The sequence below is a fragment of the Neophocaena asiaeorientalis genome, unplaced genomic scaffold (genome assembly GCF_003031525.2).
Source record: "Neophocaena asiaeorientalis asiaeorientalis breed wild unplaced genomic scaffold, Neophocaena_asiaeorientalis_V1.1 scaffold547, whole genome shotgun sequence".
Classification (NCBI taxonomy): domain Eukaryota; kingdom Metazoa; phylum Chordata; class Mammalia; order Artiodactyla; family Phocoenidae; genus Neophocaena; species Neophocaena asiaeorientalis.
Genome location: NW_020185330.1, coordinates 45140 through 57320, shown reverse-complemented (window position 1 = coordinate 57320; position 12181 = coordinate 45140). Strand labels below are relative to the sequence as shown.

At 43.8% G+C, this 12181-nt stretch overlaps 1 protein-coding gene across 2 annotated transcripts in view; it reads left to right on the top strand.

Moving 5' to 3' along the window:
- PYGL (glycogen phosphorylase L) overlaps positions 1 to 12181 on the top strand; it is a 58608-nt gene that overhangs the window by 28912 nt on the left and 17515 nt on the right. Inside the window, exons 8-19 of one of the 2 annotated variants that reach the window (XM_024734735.1) lie at positions 188 to 280; positions 971 to 1117; positions 1456 to 1619; positions 2093 to 2207; positions 2776 to 2877; positions 3012 to 3159; positions 3262 to 3320; positions 3426 to 3567; positions 5461 to 5668; positions 6960 to 7094; positions 7516 to 7582; positions 11344 to 11516. In XM_024734735.1, coding sequence (XP_024590503.1) covers positions 188 to 280; positions 971 to 1117; positions 1456 to 1619; positions 2093 to 2207; positions 2776 to 2877; positions 3012 to 3159; positions 3262 to 3320; positions 3426 to 3567; positions 5461 to 5668; positions 6960 to 7094; positions 7516 to 7582; positions 11344 to 11516 — 1553 coding nt within the window. Of the gene's footprint in view, positions 1 to 187; positions 281 to 970; positions 1118 to 1455; positions 1620 to 2092; positions 2208 to 2775; positions 2878 to 3011; positions 3160 to 3261; positions 3321 to 3425; positions 3568 to 5460; positions 5669 to 6959; positions 7095 to 7515; positions 7583 to 11343; positions 11705 to 12181 lie in introns of those variants that run through there. The other variant, XM_024734736.1, reaches the window with a different exon arrangement.

Here is a 12181-nt window from a genome sequence, read left to right as displayed (position 1 = left end):
CTGTACACCTGAAACTAACACAATCCTTTAAATCAACTATACTTCAATTTAAAAAAAAACTGAGTAGCTACAGTATACTTAAAGCCTTCTGTAGAGGGCAGACATTTTGTTTGGTGCACGTATGAGGCATGGATGAGAACAAGGGCCTGGGCCGTCGGTGACCTTCACGTCGGTTTTCCCCTTGCAGGTTGCCATCCAGCTGAATGACACTCACCCTGCGCTCGCCATCCCTGAGCTGATGAGGATTTTTGTGGACATTGAAAAATTGCCCTGGTCCAAGGTCCGGATGCTTTGGCTTCCTTTTCCTTTGACTGGCCAGAATATCTGTGCTTAAGAGATTCTGCCCAAAGCGCCTTTCACAGTTTTTCAAAATAAGTCACTGTTGCTAACTTCCAACAGTTAAAGGTAAACTTTGCCCTGGCGCTGACATGTCTCAGGTCTTACTGCTTTACAGGGAGTAAGACTAAGAAATAAATAAACACATTGCTAATGGGACACAGCTCAGTGGCTACATTAAGGCTTATATTGTGTTTGCCATTTTTGTGTCTAAAAGGATTCGAAATTAAACTCTCTAGCCTGAGAATACAGCTAACTGAAGGTGTCTCCATCGATTTTAAACATACTTGGTACTTTCTCAGAACATTACTGAAGTTTTATTCCTCAAGTTTTGTTTGTTTAATAGATGAAAGACAAGTTAGGATACTAGAGAAGATTTATCAGCATATGCTATCCTAAATTTTATCAGACAATTTACTGCTTTTCCTCCCCCTCCCGCGCCCCAAAAAAACATGTTCCCATTACCTGGACCATTCAGGAACCTAGCGGAATTGTGTCTAACTGTATACATGCAGATAGAATTGTCCTGTTGCTGACGGGCAGGAGTTGAGGAAGTGTTTGGCCTGCAGGATGGGGCACACCTGCAGGCCGCCTTTCCTGCAGAGGCAAGCACTGAGCCCCCCTCTCCCCGCAGGCATGGGAGATCACCCAGAAGACCTTTGCCTACACCAACCATACCGTGCTCCCGGAAGCCCTGGAGCGCTGGCCTGTAGAGCTGGTGGAAAAGCTGCTTCCTCGACATTTGCAAATCATTTACGAGATGAATCAAAAGCATTTAGATGTAAGTCACTTTGACAGATTCATAACCCTTTTGAGAAGGAGGTCTAGAGATGTTAAGGGTGGCTGCAGTCTTCCCTCTTACCAAACCTGAGGCCCAAACATCTTTCAGTCATTGATACATCAAAAGCACTCAAGTCTGGGTGGGGCTCTGTTAATGACATCCTTTTGAAAATAACTAACCTGGAGGGATGGCATCTCCCTAAGCATCTTCACTCCTCTCTGTGGGAGTGAAGTTTTACCTTTGCTCCATCAAAGGTTTTGGTTGGGAAGTGAATGACGTTATCCCAGGGTTGCTGGAAACCTGAGTGACCAGTAAGGCCTTTCTCTTCCTTTGCCTAGAAAATTGCCGCCTTGTTTCCTAAAGATGTCGACCGCCTGAGAAGGATGTCTCTGATAGAAGAGGAAGGAGGCAAAAGGATCAACATGGCCCATCTCTGCATTGTGGGCTCCCATGCTGTGAACGGCGTGGCTAAAATTCACTCAGACATCGTGAAGAACCAAGTGTGAGCCTCCACCCCTGTCGCAGTGGGTCTCACATTGCTCTGGAATAGAACGGTGCTAGCGAATGCAGGGTTGCGGTTGGAGATGAGGAAAGGCCCCGTTAAATATATAAAAGTAATGTCTTCTGTACAAAGAACCCTTCTCTAAAAGGAAAAGGCCTTCCTCTCTGAACAGTCCTAATTCTAGACTTACAAGAAAAAAAACAAAACTCTTCTGCTCAAAAGTCTGATATATATGTCAGTGCCGGAAAATCATATGAAGGTGATTAGATTGGATTTTTTCTTGCAATTATTTTGAATTGCAAATGGATTTCTATTTAGAATGACACCCATAGCTGCTGTCAGCCCCTCTCTCCACTTTTATTTAACCTTTCTAAGCCTACACTCTGCTCCTTAGATCTAACCCTGAACTTCATCCAGCATGCGGGAACCTGCCGTTCCGGCCACGTTTAGTGATGTGTCTCTTCCATCTCCAGATTCAAGGACTTCAGTGAGCTAGAGCCAGACAAGTTTCAGAATAAAACCAATGGGATCACTCCAAGGCGCTGGCTGTTACTCTGCAACCCAGGACTGGCAGAGTTAATAGCAGAGGTAACCGGGAAGTGCCGAGGGAAAGGGGGTTTCTGACTAGAATTCAAGAGGCAGGGAGTGCGCTTATAACTTGCAAGTCCAGTCTGCAGCAGGGCCTGCTTCATCCCCAAGCCAGTGGCCTGTGCAACCCCACAGAGCTCCGCACTGGTTTCGTTCTCCGCCGTAGCCAGCTTGAAATTCTGAATTTCAGAAAAAAGAGACCCCACGCATTACATAGCTGGCCCTGGTGAACAGTGCTCATATGACATCTACCCCTGTTTAATAAAAGGATCACAGAGGTCCTCTAACAGGACCTTTGTTTGTCCTCTAATAGTAACCAGTAGAACCTGGGTTATTTGTCACCCTTTTTAGGTAGATTGCCTGTTTTTAACACTTAATACCACTGAAGGTATAGCAAGTGTTCTTCCCACACGGCGTTTTCAGCATCTCCTGTGAACGAAGCCATTCTGTGTGCTGTGGGGTGCGAGTGTTAGGGGCGTGTGAGCCCTTGCCACAGACTGACAGAAACTGCTCATGTGGGCTTGACTGCCTTCCCTGATTCGAGTCACCTTTTCCTTTAAACTGAAAGAAAATCGGGGAGGACTGTGTGAAGGACTTGAGCCAGCTGACAAAGCTGAACAGCTTCCTGGGCGACGACATCTTCCTCCGGGAGATTTCCAACGTGAAGCAGGTGAGGCTTCCCGGTGTGGATGCTTTGCCCAGCAGCACTTGCTTGGAGGGTTCATGCCCCACTCTTTAAAAACAGACCACCCACCCAATGCTTCTGAGTCCAAAGGGCTCTGGCCCCATGCACTGTCTCAACAGGAGAACAAGCTGAAGTTTTCTCAGTTCCTGGAGAAGGAGTACAAAGTGAAGATCAACCCATCCTCCATGTTTGATGTGCAGGTGAAGAGGATCCATGAGTACAAGCGGCAGCTCCTGAACTGCCTGCATGTGGTCACCATGTACAACCGTGAGTCAGCCCTGCAGCCCCCGACCAGCCCCCAGAGGTGGAGCTCTCACCACCCTGGCCATCCACCGTCCTCCGTTCCATCCCCTTCTCCATCTTTTGCAGGCATTAAGAAAGACCCGAAGAAGCTATTCGTGCCCAGAACAGTTATAATCGGTGGCAAAGTAAGTTGCTTCTCTTCCCTGGGTACTTGGGGGCTCTTGTCTCTTTTGCTGTTTCTCCACTTCATCATGCCTGCATTCTGTCATGTGTCCACACCCTTCCCCAAGGCTGCCCCAGGATATCACATGGCCAAACTGATTATAAAGCTGATCACTTCAGTGGCAGAGGTGGTGAACAATGACCCCATGGTTGGAAGCAAGTTGAAACTCATCTTCCTGGAGAACTACAGAGTGTCTCTTGCTGAAAAAGGTAGTGCTGTCCTCACAAACCATGCGGGGCCAGGGCACATGCTAGGGATGGATTACACGTTATAGAAAAATGGAGCAGCTGACCTCGGGAGCCAGTGACTTAGGACAGAAGGTGTCACTCTTAGGCAGAATACGACCCTAAGCTAAGAATGTTTAAGGTGACCCAACTGACACTGAGATGACTGTCCCCAGACTCCACATCAGAGGTTACATCTGCAAGCACATTTTCCTCTTCTCAGCTGCTCAGGGCTGGGTGTTGGAGGAGGTGGCCCTGAGGTTTTGGTAAAGTACAGAGCGTGCTCTACAAAAGAAAAAAAAGATCTTCAGTTCCCAGCCCCAGTTCTGCAATAGAACACCAGTGCCCCAATCCCCGGATATTCCTCTGGTCACTCCATGGAAAGAAGGGCTGTCATTTGTTCATGTGGCAGCAGGGAATGAGGGCAGATGTCAGGCTGCCAAAGCCCTAGGCTTAGACGTGCCTCAGACAGGCGCTCAGAGCAGGCGTGGAGTTCCCATGTGGGGACAGGCAGACTGGCAAGAAGCCAACATCCCTTTCTTTTTCTTATTTGCATCACAAAGCACCACCCACATGCAAATGCCAACTGTGTGTTCTCCCTTTTCCCGAATTGAAAAGGGACCTTTCTCTTTCTGAGGTGTTTTTGGGTCCTCTGATGTTACAATTTAAGAACTGTCTGCATAAAGAAAAAAAGAGCCAGATTTTTATGGGCGCAAATGAAGATATGTCTATAAGCTCTCAAAGTAAAGCTCTCAAAGTAAAGCAGGTCCTGTGCTTTGTAGTGGAGGCACCGGAGGGATGCTGCAGGCAGCAGGAACTTCTGTGTGAATCAGACTGAAAGGTCTGCCCTGGGCACACCTCAGTTGCCTGTGGCTTATTTCCCTGCAATGAAAGTGGAAGGAAGGTGGTAAGGAGTGGAAGGAATGGCACAATCCAGTTTCCTCAGATTGCAAAAGAGGGGTCAGGGAAGATTCTGAATTTTAAGGATCAAGAAAGAGAAGTTTAGATATATTTTATAAAGTTATAAAATAGAAGAAATAAAAATAAAACCATAACAAAAACTGAAAGGAGGAAGGGGGAGAAGAGAAATGTAAGGTTGATAAAAAAAATTAATCAGCCCGTCCAAGAAAGAAATGGAAAATTTTATTTGAGCCAAACTGAGGATTATAACCCAGGAACAGCAGATCAGAAAGTTCCAAGAACTGTTCCACCCATTAGAAGTCAAAGCAGTTATATAAGTTTTTCGAGACAGGGGGCTCTACATTAAATGCTGTATTGTTGACAGTTTACACAATCCAGATCTTCAGGTACAAAGTGGTGGGTCATTGTGACCCCTTACAAGATCAAGAAGGAATGTTATCTTTTAAGGAGTTGTCTTGTTGGTGCCAGGAGAACGTTGCTCTTTATGGCTGAGTAGATATTTCTGCTGATGGGGAGGTTTGGTCCATGCCTAATGCAGATACACAAGGCACAGGAGAAGGGAGAGAGGAGGCCAAAGGGCAGAGAAAAATTTTCATGTTTAACTTGTTCTTGTCTTGCCATAAAATAGGAATTTTATTTCACTGTAGTGTCAACTTTTATAGCAGAGAGTCAGTAGATGCTCTTTAAAGTTTATAGACCAAGGAAGAGTAGTGTAAGCATAGAGTTATTTAGCACTGTGGCCATAACCACCAAGAAGCGCATCAGAAAGGGGCAAAAGTGGTTGCCAGAGTCAAGGGGAAGAGTGAGATCCATCCTACACCATTTGAGTGTTTATCTTGATGTACACATACTACTTTAGTGATTAGCACAGGCCAGCTAGGTGAATGCTTGGATACCGTACAAGCAGATCCAGAGAGACCAGGATCACTAATTCTATCACTAATGCCTTGCTTGCAGTCATTCCAGCCACAGATCTGTCGGAGCAGATTTCTACCGCAGGCACCGAAGCCTCGGGGACAGGCAATATGAAGTTCATGCTGAACGGGGCCCTGACTATCGGGACCATGGATGGGGCCAATGTGGAAATGGCCGAGGAAGCCGGGGAAGAGAACCTGTTCATCTTTGGCATGAGAATAGAGGACGTGGCTGCTTTGGACAAGAAAGGGTGAGAGAGCACTCCTGCTTGTTGAGCAGGTATCCCCCCCAGGAGGGTACCTGCCCACTCAGGTGTCCCATTGAGGCAGGTCCCATGAGAGTGACAGCAGAACATCTCCCATGAGTCAGGGGACCCTCCTGACCACAGATTAGTCTTGTTACACGCAGCAAGTGAAAGTGAAAGGAGCTTGGGCACAGGTACATGGGCTCGTTGCTATTTGTTATCAGCCATGACAGAGCTGGCCTCATGAGCTATTCACTTCTCCACATCTGTGATCTTTACTTTGATCAAAACACTGAACCAGTGTGTAGTTGAAGTTTTTGCCTATTAATTAAACCATCTAGTGTTCCTTTAAGACCTCAAAGAGATGGACTAAAATGTGGTAGATGATAGGCCTGGTTGTATAGAAGCACCCAGAATACTTGTTCCACTTAATACCTGGATAGGTTTATTAACCTGGATTCAAATAAGAAGTAAAGAAAGATGCTGCTCAAAGGAACCACAGCAATCACAAAATCTGGAGGGTGTCAAATACACTTCCCAACCCTTGGAAGTAAATTTTTGTTCAGTAGCAACAAATTTGGGAATCTGTGGGACCAAAGAGCAACTGTCGGGGACCTCCCTGGTGGTCCAGTGGTAAAGAATCCGCCTTACAATGCAGGGGATGCGGGTTCGATCCCTGGTCAGGGGACTAAGATCCCACATGCTGTGGGGCAACTAAGCCCGCACGCCACAACTGCTGAGCCCGTGTGTTGCAAACTACAGAGACCACGAGCTCTGGAACCCGTGCGCCACAACTATAGAACCCAAGCGCCCTGGAGCCTGCACACCACAGCTAGAGAAAAGAAAACCCACCGCCACACTAGAGAGAAGCCCACAGGCCACAATGAAAGATCCCACGTGCTGCAACTAAGAGCCGACTCAGCCAAAAATAAATTAAAGAAAGAAAGAAATAATAAATAAATCTTTTTTTAAAAAAAGCAACTGTACAACGCTTGTTTAGAGCCATAAAGCCTGCTTTGAAATGAATCTTACTGTATTTTACCGGATTAGACTATTGCTCTGTGACTAGGATTTTTATTATCTACTGTCCTTAGTGTCTTTGGTTACAAGGAACTAATCAAATTTAGTTGGGAAAAAAGATGTTAGGATCTAGTTAAGTATTATTTATACCCTGTTGAACTCTATAATGACTTTATAAATACCATATTTCTGAATGCATTTTTCACAGCTAATGTAGCGTCCAGTGTGTCATTAACATTAACAGAACCTTTTCTTATCCCCCGCCCCGACCCTACAGGTATAAGGCAAAAGAATATTACGAGGCACTTCCAGAGCTAAAGCTGGCCATCGATCAAATTGACAAGGGCTTCTTTTCTCCCAAGCAGCCTGACCTCTTCAAAGACTTAGTCAACATGCTATTTTATCATGACAGGTGAGTTCCCACAAGAAGATGGTGCTGTTTGGGCCGTGGAAAGGGGATGAGAATATCTTAAACCAACTGCAACACATGTAGATTAGCATAGATCTGTGATGTGATAAGCTAACGTAGACTTGGAAAGGAAAATTAGATATTTTCCACTAACAATGCAAGGAGAAGACTTAAGAATAAGACCCACAAATTTGGTATTCTTTTTCTCCTTCCATGGGTGTACCCAACTTTCAGATGCATCCGTGTGATAACATTCTCACGTGTGGGAAGAAAGGTTGAGGGCTGGTTGAAACCCTTGTGAATAGAAGTGTCAGATAGGTAAGCCAGCCGTGCCTGACATTAAGCAAAAGCGAATTTTGAATGGAATCTTAGCACACATCTATTAATGAAGCTTCTTGTCTTTTCCTTCTAATCACAAAAAAAGGTTTAAAGTTTTTGCAGACTATGAAGCCTACGTCAAGTGTCAAGAAAAAGTCAGTCAGCTGTACATGGTGAGTACATGGCCGAGACTTACAAAGGAAACCAGTTTACGGTTCATTAAAATTTTGGTTTCTTTTTATTAAATCTAAATAACAGGGCCCCACCAACCAATCAAAAATGGGAAGTGAGGCAGCTCTTTAGGTTTTTCAGATCAAAACTTGACTGTTCCCGAATTCAGGCAAAGGTTGGCATTTGACATTTCAGTTGCAGTTGTAGGTTTTTTAATATCCAAGTAAAAAGTCACAAATAATTCAATATTTATTGAGGACCCACCATGCAGCAGGCATATCCTAGAGACTGAGAGTATAAAGCGAAATTAAATACTCACTTTACCCACTCATTTATTCAACAGAGAGGCACTGGGGCATTGGGTGCCTCCATGGCAGGCACCATGTTGGGCACTGAGGCCCCAGCATGGACAAAGCCAAGGCCCCTCCAGGAGCCTATTTAGGGCCGGGGCCCTTAAACAGAAGTGCATCAGAATCACCAAGCAGTTTTCTCAAAGTACAGATGCCCACCGCCTTCTAAGAGATTCTGACCCAGTAGTGGGTGGGACCACCATCAGCATTTGAAAAATCTGCTAAATTGCCCAGAGATGGAAACAACCTAGGTGTCCATCATCGGATGAATGGATAAAGAAGATGTGGCACATATATACAATGGAATATTACTCAGCCATAAAAAGAAACGAAATTGAGCTATTCGTAATGAGGTGGATAGACCTAGAGTCTGTCATACAGAGTGAAGTAAGTCAGAAAGAGAAAGACAAATACCATATGCTAACACATATATATGGAATTTAAGGGGAAAAAAATGTCATGAAGAACCTAGGGTAAGACAGTAATAAAGACACAGACCTACTAGAGAATGGACTTGAGGATATGGGGAGGGGGAAGGGTAAGCTGTGACAAAGCGAGAGAGAGGCATGGACGTATATACACTACCAGATGTAAGGTAGATAGTTAGTGGAAAGCAGCCGCATAGCACAGGGAGATCAGCTTGGTGCTTTGTGACCGCCTGGAGGGGTGGGATAGGGAGGGTGGGAGGGAGGGAGACGCAAGAGGGAAGAGATATGGGAACATATGTATATGTAAAACTGATTCACTTTGTTATAAAGCAGAAACTAACACACCATTGTTATACTCCAATTATACTCCAATAAAGATGTAAAAAAAAAGAAAAAGAAAAAGAAAAATCTGCTAAATTGATTCTAAGGCTGAACCTTCATTTATCAGTAAAGGACTGACCCCCCCTAGTATTTGAAAATTGTAAAGTAAGTTCCTCTCCTGGATTACCCATGGAGTGGTGCTATATGAATAGAATATAAATGTATAGAAAGAGGGGAGGTTTCACATTTGAATTTTAAAAAAAGAAAAAGAAAAAGGAATGAAACAAGGAAAGAAAGAAAGAGAGAGAGAGGGAGGGAGGAAAGAAGGAAAGAAAGAAAGAAAAGAAAAGAAAAGGAAGGAAAGGGAGAGAGAGAAAAAAGAAAAGGGCTAGAGCCACGTGAGTAACCCTTCATGTGCAAAGTCATACATCTTTACCAAAGAGCCCAGCCCTCTAGGTACATTTAGTAAATATATGGAAAGGCGATCATCTCTGATAGGAAAGACTTGTAGGGAACTGCAGAAACCACAGAAGAACAGATACAGGAGGAGGCTGGCCCTGTGCTAAGACTCCAGCTTGGGCTTCTTGAGGTAGCTGTCCTTGCCCACACAGTCTCTATTTTGGCTCTCCAACTAGAAAGCCATTATAGACCAGACCAGTGGGAACACATAAACTCTCCACCTCCTGCCCTCTGGACACATCAGTCACTATTTCCGACAGAAACATACTGCGCTAAGATTTCTTTCTATTCCTTTCCCAAAGCCAGGTGACAAGGTAGTTCCCATAGTCATCCCAGATATCCCTTTGGGGTTTTAAAACAGGATCACTCAAGGCCTGTGCTGCTTTACAGCATATCCAGCCCCCCAAAAGTGTATATAAACCAGAGTTTTATATACTTCCCAAGGAGAGGCAGTGCTAGATTTAAGCAGAGTGGCTCACTTCCTGCTCCCTGAACACTGGAGAGAGCAGCCACATACAGCCTCCAAGAACTCAAAGATAGAGGAAAGAAAATGGCCCCCTCTAGCTCCTTCCTCTTGATCTCAACCCATGCTTGTTATGTAGAAAAGCTGTATAGGAAAAGAAACAGAAGTGAAACAGCAGGAGAAGAAAATATGAGTGAGGGCACGCACAAATGTGAATGTTGGTTTTGCACAATGGTCCCTTCTAAAATGATGGCCCTGATCCAAAGGATGCCCACCTAGAAGGCCAGCATTCTGTTCCATCTTCCTTGTTCATTAGTGTAAACTGCAGCTTTTATTTTTTTATTTTTTATTTTTTTTTGCGGTACGCGGGCCTCTCACTGTCGTGGCCTCTCCCGTTGTGGAGCACAGGCTCCAGCCATGGCTCACGGGCCCAGCCGCTCCGCGGCATGTGGGATCTTCCCGGACCGGGGCACGAACCCGTGTCCCCTGCATCGGCAGGCGGACTCTCAACCACTGCGCCACCAGGGAAGCCCTGCAGCTTTTACTCTTAACAATAATTGTATTGTTGAAGCGTAGAAAACATGGCCCACATGGTTGGAAAGTCTAGTCATTATCCCTTTAAATAAAGAACGTGAAGAGAGGGATCTTTTATTCTCTTCTTATTTTAGTAAGTTTCCAAAGTCTGAATAAACTAATTTCAGACTGTGTTTTAGTTTTTCTTTTAAATGTTTATAATTCATTGCTGTTGTTTTCAAATAATATTCTGGTCATTTCCATAGAACTCCTTCTTAGAGTTCTTTACGAAATCACGAGACTCTAAGTAGATTCTCAGCTGCATAGCACAGGGAGATCAGCTCAGTGCTTTGCGACCCACCTAGAGGGGTGGGATAAGGAGGGTGGGAGGGAGACCCACTAAAAGGGAGGGGAGATAGGGATATACATATGCATACAGCTGATTCACTTTGTTATACAGCAGAAACTTACACAACACTGTAAAGCAATTATACTCCAATAAAGATGTTAATAAAAAATAAATAGCTTCTTATACTTTTTACATAAAATTATGAGATATATATTTTATTTAGATATATAGATGTATATTTTTTATTTAGGATAAAACCTTAATTGGTCCTGTTTTCAAACCCCAGTGGAGTATTTGGGATTCAGTGTAAACCTATTGGAGTATCTACTTTCTGAAAAAAACGGGAAAAGAGAAGTCGGTGAATAAAGTCTCCCATGGGACTGTTTGCCTGCATGGTAGCTAATGTTCTAGAGTAGTGTTTTTCGAGCTCTGGCTGTGAGCCACGGGATAAATTTCTTACGTGGCATCTAGCAGACAATGAATGTTAGTCTCTTCCTTTCCCCCGTAGTTTAAAGGGAGATGAGGTATCTTCATTCAAAATGAAGCATGGGAAATAAGGCTTACATGCCAAAACATTGTAACTATGGCAGAAATTACCAATTAGGATTTCTGTAAGAGTGAAAAATACTTTCTTTTTCATTTTAGAGAAATATAATCTAAAATAGGAGAAAAGCACAGTCTGCCCTGTCCAGCTCCCAACTGTGAAACAAATGTATTTATGATTCATTACAATTTACTCCTGTCACTTTCCCCATAAATTGTACTTGGATGTGCTTGGCCTGATGTTTGTCATACAGCTTGTTGGGCACTCAGGCCCTGAGCCTTAGATGCACATCAATTTAATTTAATTCAATTAAACAAGTATAATTCTTGTTTACAGAATCCAAAGGCCTGGAACATCATGGTACTCAGAAACATAGCCGCCGCAGGGAAATTCTCCAGTGACCGCACAATTAAGGAGTATGCCCGGGACATCTGGAACATGGAGCCTTCTGACATAAAGATTTCCCTGTCCCGTGAACCCAGCAGTGGGGTGGACAAAGCCAATGGAAAGTAAGTTGTCCTGAGTAAAATAGTCCTGAGAAAAAATAGCTTCTTACTGGACTTCAACATTTTCACAACATTCTTTGATTTTGTTTTGTTTTATTAAATAATAATCTAGTTAAGTATCTCTGGGAATTGGGAGGGAAAGTCTATGACTATATTAGGGCTAAAAATACAGTGTTAATTTCCAAAGGCTACATGAGTGCCAAATCTTACTATTTTATAGCAGATTGAACAGCATGCTAGGACTTTCCCCAATGCTATTCAGAAAGCTAGAAAACAGCTTGGAACTTTTTAATGCCATTTAAATTAACGAAACTGAAATACAAATTATTTAACTACATTGGAGCATCTTTCTTGCTACTGCTTGCTGTCTAGGTGCAAATCAAAAACCACCTTATCCACAGATATCCCCAGAATGTTTGGTAACTGTACATTTTTAGATGGGATCAAATTTTTACCAAATTCTGATTCTCCACAGTGAAGTTTTGGCATGTTCCACAAAGTAGACTATGACAAGCTAAACAAGAACATTCCATAATGCCCAGCATCCATGCTTTCTCTTACTAAAATGGCAAGTGACTTGTAGAAATGTCAGTAACTTCAGCTCACCCAAGCAGCCCAGTACAGTTTTACATAAAATAAGAAATATACACCACAAGTGGTGTTTGGAC